Source organism: Agelaius tricolor, unplaced genomic scaffold (genome assembly GCF_023055355.1).
Source record: "Agelaius tricolor isolate 1412-34295 unplaced genomic scaffold, bAgeTri1.0.p SCAF_11, whole genome shotgun sequence".
Lineage (NCBI taxonomy): Eukaryota > Metazoa > Chordata > Aves > Passeriformes > Icteridae > Agelaius > Agelaius tricolor.
In genome coordinates this window covers 10101055-10113449 of record NW_027269271.1, presented here as the reverse complement: position 1 = coordinate 10113449, position 12395 = coordinate 10101055, and the positions used below count along the sequence as shown (strand labels likewise).

The 12395-nt window shown below is 36.7% G+C and overlaps 1 protein-coding gene across 4 annotated transcripts in view; it reads right to left on the bottom strand.

The window, feature by feature from the left end:
* The window catches only part of CAMSAP2 (calmodulin regulated spectrin associated protein family member 2), an 80207-nt gene that overhangs the window by 20008 nt on the left and 47804 nt on the right, over positions 1 to 12395 (bottom strand). For all 4 annotated transcript variants that reach the window (XM_071436047.1, XM_071436048.1, XM_071436049.1 and 1 more), the window contains 2 exons: positions 9041 to 9182; positions 5818 to 5957 (listed from right to left, as the gene is read on the bottom strand). In XM_071436047.1, the coding sequence (XP_071292148.1) occupies positions 5818 to 5957; positions 9041 to 9182 (282 nt within the window). The remainder of the gene's footprint in view (positions 1 to 5817; positions 5958 to 9040; positions 9183 to 12395) is intronic.

The following is a 12395-nucleotide window of genomic DNA, read 5'->3' as shown; positions in this document are numbered from 1 at the left end:
AACAGATGAAAAGGAAAAAACAACTGGTGACAAACTGCATCAACAACAACAACAAAAATCAATAGAGGAAAGCCAGGCAGGAGCAGTTGTTTCTGCTGCAAGAACATATGAGGAGTGCAAAAAGCCCAGAAGGTTGTTGACTGTGGAGGCTAAAGAGTTCAGAGGCCAAAGCTTCTGCATCTTCAGTGCCACTTCATATCTAGAAATATCAGCTGAAGGAGATCAGCAAATATCCAGGTTTGAGCTGGCTCAAACAGGTGCACAGACCTTTGCCACCAGTCTTACAAAGTCTGAAGATGTAAACAATGCTTATACATTAAACTGGGAAGCTATATTAAACAACTTTTTGATTTTAAGGGTTTCTTTCAAAAATTTGAAACAAAAATGTCATTCTAATTCAAAAACAAACCACAGGCATTAAGGGTAAGAAAGTAATTTTAAAATAAACAAAATATTTACTAAAAACCCTTTGATAATAAATGAGATGATTTAAATTCTGCATCAGTATATCTGAAAATATAATTTTGAGTATCTGTTTCACACTTTTGCTTCAGATTTCTTTTTCCTGAAGATTTCTAACATAGATAAGCCTATACTTCAGCAAAGGGATATTCAGACCAAAAGCCACTCCTACACTGTACTATATGGTGAAGGGATCAGGCAGATGTAGCATAGCTATTACACAGAAGTTATAAATAGAATAGGAAAAACCCCATTGCTGTTTATTCAGCTTGACAGAACTGAATGAGGAAAAGTGCATAGCAGAATCTTTTCCATTCAAGTTAATGTCAAGCATAGCATTTCAGTACCACACACTGATTTCATTAGGAAGCTTAGACCAAGAAAAAACCAGATGTACTTTTCAGACGAATATGATTTTTAATACTACAATTTCAAAATATTATAAATCCTCTCTGAATATCTTCCCCTTTCCCTTGCCTCTCCTTAAACTTTCATATTTTTGGCTTGATCTTTTAGTAAAAAATTAAATCATAAAATGTTTTAATTACAACTTTGTTCCCATCCAAAATAATATTGCATTTAGATACTCCAATTTCTTGTGTTTATGTTGAAATGCTGCATTTCAACAAAAAATAGACACACAACAGTGTGACTATTTTATGAAGGACAGATATTCCTTCTGAGAATATCTTCTGTGCAGTGCTGAGCTGCAAGACAGTTTGTTTTTCTGAAGCCACTAAAGCAGTATTTACTGAACTAAAAATGAAAGTGCTGCACAGCCCACTGAGAACAGAGGCTATTTAGATGTCTGATGGTGAGCCATCATGATGGAAATCACGTTTTCTCACAGGTTATTTTTAGTCAGAACGATCGAAGGGAAAGACTGATGATCAGCGACAAATTTTTTTGGAAAAACTAGCAGTGGGTCTGTAGTAATGTTGCTATTCAGAACTCAAAAGAAGGTAGATATGATTTCCATAGGTTTCTCCCTTGATTATGGTGACAGAAATTCTAACAGCTTGCCATATGATTATCACATGCACTTACACACAACAATATTTTAACAGTAATAAAAACTAAAGAAGCTCTGAGCAGTCCAGGCTGGCTCAAGCCCCCTGAACAGCAGATGGCAGACTTGCAGCTTCAGAGATCATTGTTAGCTAAACATTCTCATTTAATTTAATTTCATTTAATCTCATTTATTTTCAAATACTTCAAATAAATTATACCCTCCTAACACCTCACCTATAGGTTTTAGATCTGCATATTTAGAGAATAACCACAATATCATACATACAAATGATACATGTAATTTGTCACCAGGCTTGCATCCACTAAAATTGGGTGTGAGAGCAGCCTTAGAAGCTTTTAGAATTTTTTTCAAAATGAACATAAAATACACCATGAAATTTTTACCATGATGCACATGAAAATCTCTGTTCAGTGGGCCAGGAAAGGTCACATGCAGTGTAAACTACAGCTTTTTTGTTATACAAGTGCAAACATAAATGCTTCAAGACTGCAGAAAACTGGAGTGTCACAAAGTGTCTTGAGAAGGCCAGACTACAGCTGTGTATGATCCAAGCACTACCAGTTTGTCCTCTGTCCTGCCACAGGCTAATAAATGCCACAACAAGTCAGTTTTCAAATCCACTTGCCTTGTTTCAGAGCAGAACTGAGAGGGAAGAGCGGCCGATTAACATCAGTGAAAGCAAACCACGCTGCTTCCCTTTAAATAATGAGTCAGGAACATTTGGTCGCTCTCAGGGAGAAACTGCCTCAAAAAACTGTTCCCTGGTTGAATCTTACTTTTAATTCCTGATCCTCAATCGTTTTAACCCAGCCAGATGGGAATGGAATGGCTGAACTGACTCCCACCATACATAATAAGTGCCTTGCCAAGCAGAGCCAGCTGCTCTCCCAGGTCCTTAAGGGGTTCCAGTTGCCAGTTCAGGCTTAGGTGAGCAGCCTGGCTGGCAGTGGGAGGGAAAGCTGTGCAACATGTGTGGACATTGTGCAGCCCTGAATTTCTAGGATTTATCTATGCAATATACTTGAACACTATTTTTCACATCTCTGGTGCTGATTACAGCCTCTGCTTATGTTATTTACAAATAAACATCATCAATATTACATCAGAAAGTAAAAGTATTCAAAACTGCTCAAGTGCAATAAATATTTTTTAATACAAATCACAGAATGACTAGGTTGGAAGAGACCTTCAAGATCATCAATACTTCAGATATCATATACTCCTGTTCAGCAGTGGGAAAAAAAAAGAAGTTCTGGATCTGAATCAAAAAGGATTTGACAGGGTAAATGTTTTTTTCTGCCACTCTGGTTAGTAATCAGGTGCAAAAATAAGGTACCTATTCTATATGCCTAGTTGTGATTCTGCAAAGTTTGGAGTCTGGCCCACATCTAGGTCAGAGGAACGCCCTTTCAGCCAAGACACAGCAATCATCTCTCACATTTGCGTCATTTCACATTCTGAACGCTTTCATTCCAACAAATATGCCTTCTGCATGAGCTTGGGTGAGCAGCCTCTCCAGATCTCAGCACAGAGCAGCCAGAGAAGACAGACTCAAGATTTCTATTATTTCTGCTTGTTAAATATGCAGGGAGGATTCAGAAAACATTGTGATTATTTTTATGTAATCACTCTCGACTTCTGTTTGTCTGTCTCAAAGGATAACAACCAAGAACCAGTATGGTCCTCTCTTGGTGCCTCAAGCATCCATGGAATGTATTGAAATATTTTTTTCTTTAATATCAGTAGCCCTGCCTTAGTAAACATCTTATGAAGAACTTTACAAATGCATTTTTCTAAGAGGAGAAGAAATGGGCAATAAGGAGCAACAAAACTTTCTGCTTCCTTTGATTATGACACATTAAAGCTGTCTAGAAATCCAGACAAAGCTTATTTCTCCTCTGTGCTAAACCAGAACTAAGCCAACAGTTTCATCTGCTGGGAAATCTCAGAGCCTCTATCAAAGACTTAGGATGCTTAAGTGAAGTCACTGTGTTTCTGTGCATTTTGATGGAAAAACTGAAATCAGGCAGTGTCACCTTGGTCAAGTGCTGCACTAAATTTCTGCATCATATCCTGTCTCTAACCTCCCTTGATTTAATGTACCAGGACAGTGCAGGGTGCCCTGGGAAGAATGTAAGATATGCAGTTTGTGCTGGATCACTTAAGAAGAGGTTCTGCTCTCTTCCTTCTCAAGAACCAGCAGCAAGCCAGGATACCTGCTGTAATTTCTAGGACCACACAAGGCACAGCACTGTAATCCCAAAAATTCTGCTGTGATTTTTTTCTTGAGGCTTTTTCCAGTAAGATATCAGCAGTTGGTATTTTTTACTTTTTCTGTCACCACTAGGAATGTAAGAGGTTTGTAAGCCAAAAGCAGAGTGGCACCTACTGTGCAGTATGAGCCACTCTGAAAACAGACAGGAATTTCTACTTATTAACAAACACACACCTCTACAAATCCTAAGACTTCATACTATGTACATTTTGTAGGCTGACATGAGTAGCTTCCACAAACCAGTGTAACTCAATCTGCAATATTTAAAATATTCATTCACAATACAAGGTTTTTTTTTAGTGACAATAAAATTCATTGGAGAATAAACATATTTATTAAAATTTACTCAGATGCACTGGAAAACTAAGGAGGAACTCCTTTAACAATGAATTTATTTTTCAAGCAAGTTAATTCTTAACACTGGAAAAACAGAGTTTACTAGCTGAAGTTTCCATGCCAAGTTTTAGAAGAAAAACATGGCAGGCTTGCTTTGTAGCATTTACATCTAAATAAGCATCCATGCCACAACAACTTGTAAAAACATGATCACAAAAGGGCTCTCTCAGATCTAGAAATACCCTAACTCTTTGAAAGAACTCTAAATCCTGCCTAAAATCAATGTTCAGAAACAGCAAAATCACTAAGTTCAAAGTGTAAAGTCTGATGCATTGGGATATTGACAAGATATTTACTATAGTTTGTTTTTTTTGTAATTGAAATTTCCTAGTGCATACTGGTTTGAGAAATAATTCAAGCCATTACTATAAAAAAGCTATGACTAATTGTCATGAACCAAAACAAGAATAATTAATTGCATTTATCCCATGTATCTGTGAGCAGTGAGAAACCATGAAGATGCAGTGACAGAGTCCTGCTGGAGCCCCCTGAGCGTGGCTGTAGGACAGGAGTGCAGCCAAGGCAGACTGCAATGCAGCAGAGGTAGATCACTGCATGTGAAATTTAACAGCACCAAAAGCTGCCTGAAAGCACTCACTGCACATCTCTGCATACACAAAATAAACCAGCAACAGCTAAGGAGTCTAGACTTCGTTCCCTTACTCACCCTGGCAGCTCATGGCTTATTTGGAAAGGACTGGGTTCAACCCTACAGGAGACAACAAAGCTGTATGCAAGCTCTGGCCTCTGTGACTCTGCTTGTGAGATTGCTAGAAAATCATAAAAGCAGTGAAATGACCCAGATATTTAGAAACCAATTACATCCCATCTGCAATGGATATGCTGACTTCAGAAAAATAATATTTCATTCCCTAAAGGCAAGCCAACAAGAATCTTAAGCAATTGAAGTGTGTTTTATATAGAAGAAAGTCTTGGTGAAACATAATAATGAAAAGTTAAAATTACAATTAGGCAAGAAATCGTTCAGTTGCTCCTTTTCTTTCTGCACAGGCTTAAAGAATTACAGAATAATGTTTTATTTTCCTCTTTCTAAAAGAGCAAAATCTTAGATTGATGGAATACACTTAATTGCTTATTCAAACAACTGTATTTGTTGGAATTGTGTTGCTGCTTGTATTTGGGGCATCAAGCCATTGGTTGTTCAAAAAATTTAACTCAGAAATTTACACTTCTACAAAAGTAAAAGAGCTTTAAGATTAAAACCCAAGAAATGGTGTATACAGAAATGAGTAAGAACAGTGAGTAATAATTCCATAAACAAGTCCTTAATATTTCCACCCTTTGTTAAGGCCTTGATGCATTGAAACTAATGCAGATCACTATTACATATCAACAGAAATATTGCAGATTACAGACTTCAACTATTAATTAATAAGAAAAAAGATAAAGTGGGAAATAGTTTTGCACAAAATCAAAGTTCTTACACATCCTTTTTAAAAAATACTTTGAAATTACTAGGAAAACATAATGGCCAAAAGAAGGTGGCTTTTCATTCTGCTGAAATTTGTGTCTTGCATGCTATGTCACAAGAGAAGTCATACAGCAGCAGACTATAAAAGACTGAACACATCACTAACAAAATAGTTCTGTGGATGTTGCTTGCATTTTTATTTAATTGTTTTATTTTTACCTTTATTGAAGAAGCTGCATAGAGCATATCCTCAAGACTGAAATGGCAACACTGGTTGAGGTATTCCTGACAAAATTCTTGAATCAGCTGTAGATTATACAGGCTGTCAGCCAAAGACATTGTATCTTTCAAACAAATATCTAAAATGGAAGAAAATAAGCAAAGATTAGATACAACTCCAAATTTCCAAAAATTGCTTTTTGGCTTTTACTGATTCAGGAGCATTTACTGGATAATTTCAGACATAATTTCTGCCCCACCCCTCCCCACCAGAGACTTTTATTTTTCTAATTCAGAAATGAAAGAAATTATTAATTTACATTTTATCTTTGCATTTCTAAATATTTAGATATTTTGGTAAAAATTATTTTTGTTTTTCACTGTTGAGAAGTTAATTTGTTTGCCTTTTGTGAAAATGTAAGTTATTCTCTCACCCCAACTATTCCCATGTAATGAAAAAATACATCTAATCACTAGTATATTTTTTTTATAATTAGGTTTTCTATAGAGCAATGGCAGTAAGAAATAGACACAGTTTTGCATACATTTCTCTGTACACATTAGATCTTTGTCTTTAGCAAGAACACATTTTAGCATCAATAAGCCTGAATCTTCACAAAAAACCAGCCTGGTCTTAGGTATTCGTGTTTGTGCATTGAGATGTTTGAGATGAGATTTTCCAAGGAGCTGAAGGCTGTTATATGAATTATCACTCTCTGAAAGTGCTATTTAAAGACAAAGAAGTGGTGCCTGTGAACAGACTTGTGTAGTTACACAGTACTCTCTGCAGATAGTCTCTGTTGTCTTTTTATAATTGCTTCTTCCAAAGGTAAGTAGCAATAATAAGTCCCATGAAAAAAAGACAGTCCTCAAAAAAAAGGACTGAAGAAAAGAATTAATCATACTTCCAGAGCATGCATCAGATTTTATTGCTAAAGCAACAATGTATGACAGAACTCCACATAAGTTTTGAATTGTTAAGGATAAGAAGTTCCTTCATAAAAGAAATCTACTTTGATCCCAGCAGGATAAGGACTCCCACACTGAAGAAAATCAGACATAGTCCATAATTCCAAATCCACAAATGATCAGTAGGAAAAAATGTTTGGCTAAACTGACTGAAATGAGATTAATGTGAAGTCATACATTTGAATCTAATAAAATTCTAATGTGATTCACAGACTGAAGGTGATATGGAGCAGGGAGTTGTCAGGTATTAGCCAGTGTAGACATGTGTGCCTTTGGCATTATGCAGCTATGGAAAAAACAAACATGATGCTAAAACCTATCAGAAAATTCATTTCCAGCAGTGACAGAGGAGCACTAAACAAAGCAGGAATGGGATGTCTGTATTTTTCTGTACGATTATAACCCTCTACAGTCAAGAACAATAAACCCAAACTAGACAAGCTGCAGAGGAAGACTGTTGGGGGTAACAATGAGAATGGAAATCCACTTCAGCAAGGGAGACTGAAAAGGCTTGGTTCAGTAGCCTGGGCTAAAACAAGAGGGAGAAAACAAATCAAAAATGTGAACATCGGATTAGAAACTATTCAATCCAAAGAATACTGCTGCAGGAACAACAAAGGCACAGAAGACAGGTTACGTAAAAACCAAGAATAGGTTGGTAAAAAACAAGAATGAAATTTAAAATCATATAAAAAAAAGGAACAGTGGGTAAGAAGAGTACAGATTTTCAACAGTTTGGCAGTTTTAAGATAGAACAAGATAAATTCAAGAAAGGGATTATATAATTTCATACAATAGTCAACTTCTTGACTCAATGGGAGTCCTTTCTAGTTCTGTATTCCTTCAAGGAAACCTAGATTTGAAAGTGAAATGAAGACTTAATGAGAAGAATTTAGCTATTTCAGACAACAGAGAACCCTAAAATACTTTTTTCTTTTTTGTTAATGCATTTTTAAGCATTTTTGCATATGTATTTTTATTAACCGCCTTCTTCAGTTTCCGTACAGAGCAAAATCTCAGTAAAATTCAACATGCATGAAAAACTGTATTACCTAAGTAGAGGGAAGATGAGCAAAATCTTATTAAAGTGTTTCCAGTTGCTTTGTAGTGCCTTTGAATTTACTTCTGAGACAATGACATGCACATTTGTATCTTTAGGGAAGATGATGTCAGGACACCTAACAAGAATATTAAAACTGAAGTTCCAAAGCTGACATGTGCCTTGCCCTGCTCAAAGGCAGATGCTGGGGGAAGGTGCTGGTCAGGCAAGGCACACAAGACCTTTCAGAGTGTCTGTGTTCTCAGCCATGCTGGAACAGGACAGAGGCACCAGGTGTTACCACAGACAATCCCACCCAAGTTCTAACTCTTCCCTAATCTCATATAATAGTATGCATTTGGCTGCAATATTTATGTAAATTGTAAGTTCTATTTATCAAAATTCTCAAGCTGCAGAATAAAGGTGAATGAATGCATCGTTGTGCCTTTCATCTTCAATGCCTCCTGTGCTGAAAGATCCCTATAAAGTGGTTGTGAATATGAATTCCAGATTTCAGTCCTTAGCAAGCTCTAAACCCTTCTTCATATTCCTGAATTTCTCAGGATGTTTCTGTCTAAGTGTTCCCACGACATCAAAGGTATGATAGAAAGAACACAGGCAGAAAATGATGGGTGTTAGCTGCCAAGACATTCTACAGCTCTTGGTTGCCAAGAGGAAGGTATAACTTTACCAGGCTTCTGAGCAAAAGAATGGGATGAAGCTGCTCATCATCACAGACAATGCTATTATAGAACAGCATGACAGCAATACATTCTACACTATACATTTTTGGCTACTCTAGAAATGATTCAGATAGGTCTCAGGTGAACTAAAAGCTCAGAATACAGAGCAACTATTTGCCATGCAGTGAAGCTATGCAGAGCCTAGCTCTAAACTCCTCTCAGTTTTATATCTGTAACTGCTCAGATGCACAAAAAGCACTTATGCAGCTTCAAGAATAAGAGTTTTGCAGGTAGTTTCAAGTATGTTTATTTTAATGTGGCAATATAAAAGCAAGCACATCAGGGAAGGACATCTGGGCTCCTTTTATTTAAATATAAAAAGAAATAGGCTCAAAGTGTATATTAAACCCACCAAATTCAAATTATGCCTGCTGTATACTGCATTTAAGCACCTTCTTTCACACAGTTCTCAAACAGAAACATTTAAACTTTTATGGCCACGTATACAAGTTGAGAGACATGCCAGACATACCCTCCAGTTTAATGATATCTGGGCAGTAGAAGTGGATCAGGGCTGCCAGAGCACAGCCATCTGTACCATCCTTCAGCAGATTCTCCACCAATGGAATGCAGGGCAGCTGCTTCAGCAACGTTTGCTCCTTCCGGTAACGAGCCTACAATTTGAAATGGACACATTTAGAGAAACAAAGGCTCTGAAACATATGAAGAAACAGAGTCATACTGTAGGTTTTACACTGTTAGTGAAAAAGCAGTATTCAAGAAACAGCTGAATATTCTCAGTATTCTATTTCCTAAAACTATTCATGCCATGCTACATTTTGAACAGGATAATATAGGATCTAATATCTAACAATTATCTTAATATCCAAGAGGAAAGGAACAATGCTAACACTGAGTTTAGTCTTCAAAACTACCAAGTTTTGATGATCTCTCTATAGCACAGTAAACTAAATAACATTCTATGCCTTAATTAAAATTTAACAGTCATTATTATATGATCAAAAATTATCTGTGTGCAAAGATAGAGACAAGTCCTCAGCTACTGCAACTTCAGTTTACTGGCAAGTCACATGGCTCTGAAGTTAGCACACCTAAGTGTCTTGCCCAAAATCTTATTCATACAACTGACTCAATGACAAATTGAGAAACAAGGAAATGTGCATTTGATCAACTCCATTTTTATTACTAGCACGTGTAAGCAGTCATAAACATAAAGAAATATTAATGGTCAACAGTTATGACCATGCAGTAATAAATGGAAATATTTTTTAAAAACCCAGTCAGCATATAAAGACATCCTTAGGTTAGGATGTCAATATAGCATTTATCTGCAGTGAATATATTTACAATGGGTTGTGGGGGTTTTATGTGGTAAGAGAGGAGGGCTTACTGAAAAAATGGACTTAACATCATTACTATTTTTTTTTTCACTTCTTCCTGGGAAAACAAATGGAGATGGAAGAAAGTGGTATAGCTTTTAATTTGTTAGTATTATTTACCAAAACCTTTTTAATACAGTAGTGAAGGGTTACTGCTGTACTCACACCACAGAACTACCTACGAGCAGCAGAGTGTTTCTGAGTTAATCTTGTGCTATTTAAATGCATCTATACCCACTGAACTGCAAGTCTCCCTGCAGGGACTCTCAGAAGTCTTTGTGGAAATCACTCTTCCCAGCAAGGCTAAAACTGACTGTTCTTACCTCCTACTCTCCACCTTTTGGCTGTGCTGGAGCAATTACTGATGGGACTGTACCCAAACCATTGCTCCAGCTACAGCAACTCCCTCCTCCTGTGCAGTGAATGAGTGCATGAGCAGGGATGGAGGTTTTATGGAGGGGTAGGAATTGTTTAGGCCAACTGTGCATGCAAAAAGGTCTGTGGAACCACAGACTAACCCTGAGGGCTGTACTTACTGTCACTGGATTTCTGTCAAGGATCACGTGGCATTATTTTAGTGAATGTCAGTGTCCCCTAACTGGCCTAAGAACTAAAAGCCTTATCTGGCAACAGCAGCCACATCAGTTCTAGAAAAATAAAGGGCTTGTGCTTGGCCCAGAGAACTTATACCTCAACCAATTAATATTTTAAAAACCCCCTGAGATTTACTTGTTACTTCATGCTTTTAGTGTAGTCGTATTTGTGTGCCAAATATGCTTTATAAAAAATGAAAATCCCATTTTTGTGTGCTAGAGGAAACATTAACACCAAACAAAAATCATGTTCCTGTTATGCATTATTCATATTCTTTTCTTCATGTTCCTAATACTCCCTGCTATATATAATGAAATAGGTCAATTATAATTGCAGTGAAAGTTTAATCTCTCTCACTCTATGGCAACCCAGTGACCCACTATGATGAAAATGCTCTAAGTTTCAAATTCCATGTTATTATGTCCATGTATGTCCTCCTCAACATGACTGAAATTAAGTCTATGAAATACCACAATTTAATTATGATTAAGAATCAATAATAATAACAGATACAGGTACAGATGGACTGAACATTATGATTCTACATGCTCTGTTTAATTTATATATTCTTTTGAATAGTGTCTTTTAATGGAGTATTCAAAAATATTTGAAACTGACAATATAGTGGTGTTGCACAGTAAATCCTGTGAAAAAGTACACTGCACTTTGATGATGCCTTCACTGGCCTCATGAACAGTGCCCACCCATGCTAGAAACTGTGTCATATCTTTGAAGTGGACATAGAGGATTTAAGTCATTGTAGAGAATGCCAGGCACATTACTTCAGGAAAGATAAACTCATAAAACCTGATCTGCTAGGTTCATTACTGTATAGCAGGCATCATATTTCATTTCGGTTGAAAAAATAAAAGAAATTATACTGAAAAAATGAAAGACTCTGGTAATTGCACTGAATTTAATTAAACTTCCATTTGAAGAAACTCTTCTCATCAGCTGCAGTGTTTGCTACCAAATTTATATATACAATAATGCAAAAGATGAACTTCTACATTATAAAGCTCTAGAGCTAATTGAAATGTAAATGTTAATACAGGCATTTTGTTTCTGAGATTCTAAACCTTCCTGATTTAGCATCTTTGAGCTTATTCCACTTAACCTAGTCTAGGTATAGTCAAGACACTTGCCTAGAAACAAGGTCAGCTAAAGACGAACCAACAGCACACCAGCTACTCTGTCCTAAGTGCTTGTGTGTATTCAGAGCTAATCATTCAGAATGAATGCTCTTACACATTTACCATACAGTAGCTAACATGTTAGTAATGTACTTATCAGAGTTTTTAGCTGCCTCTGTGGTCAGGAATATCTGTTACTATGAAATGTGCTCTATTCTAAAGGGGAGAGACAGAACACTGGCTCAAGTGATAGAGCAGCCTGAGTATTATCAGTAGCACTTGGGGTTTAACTGCATCTCTACTGAGCTAACAACACTAAGTAACATAAATACCACTAATTCAAGTTGCTTACAGATAACTGGCAGGCAAACTGGAGTTAGCTTCTCAACAGATGGAGTATTTTAGAGTTGAATATCATTTTTATGCAAAGGAAGATACTCACTAGTAAACCAACACCACAGACAAAAACAGAACACAGACATTCTGAAACTGTTTTCAAGTAACCTTACTTTGACAAAATAAGACAAAAAGAATTTGTGATATCATGGTCCATCTTATATTTTTTTCTGCATTATTCCCTCCAATTAGTTACACTCCCTTAACTCCAAAACAAAATTAATGGGCTGTACAGTGAGGAGCAGAGTATCTGTGTGTGTCACAACTGTAATAGATACCTTTACAGAGCAATTGCCCACAGAGCCTGTCAGTAGTCTGAACACTGCTCAGCCTGCTGGAGACAGTACCTTTAAATTACTTTTCC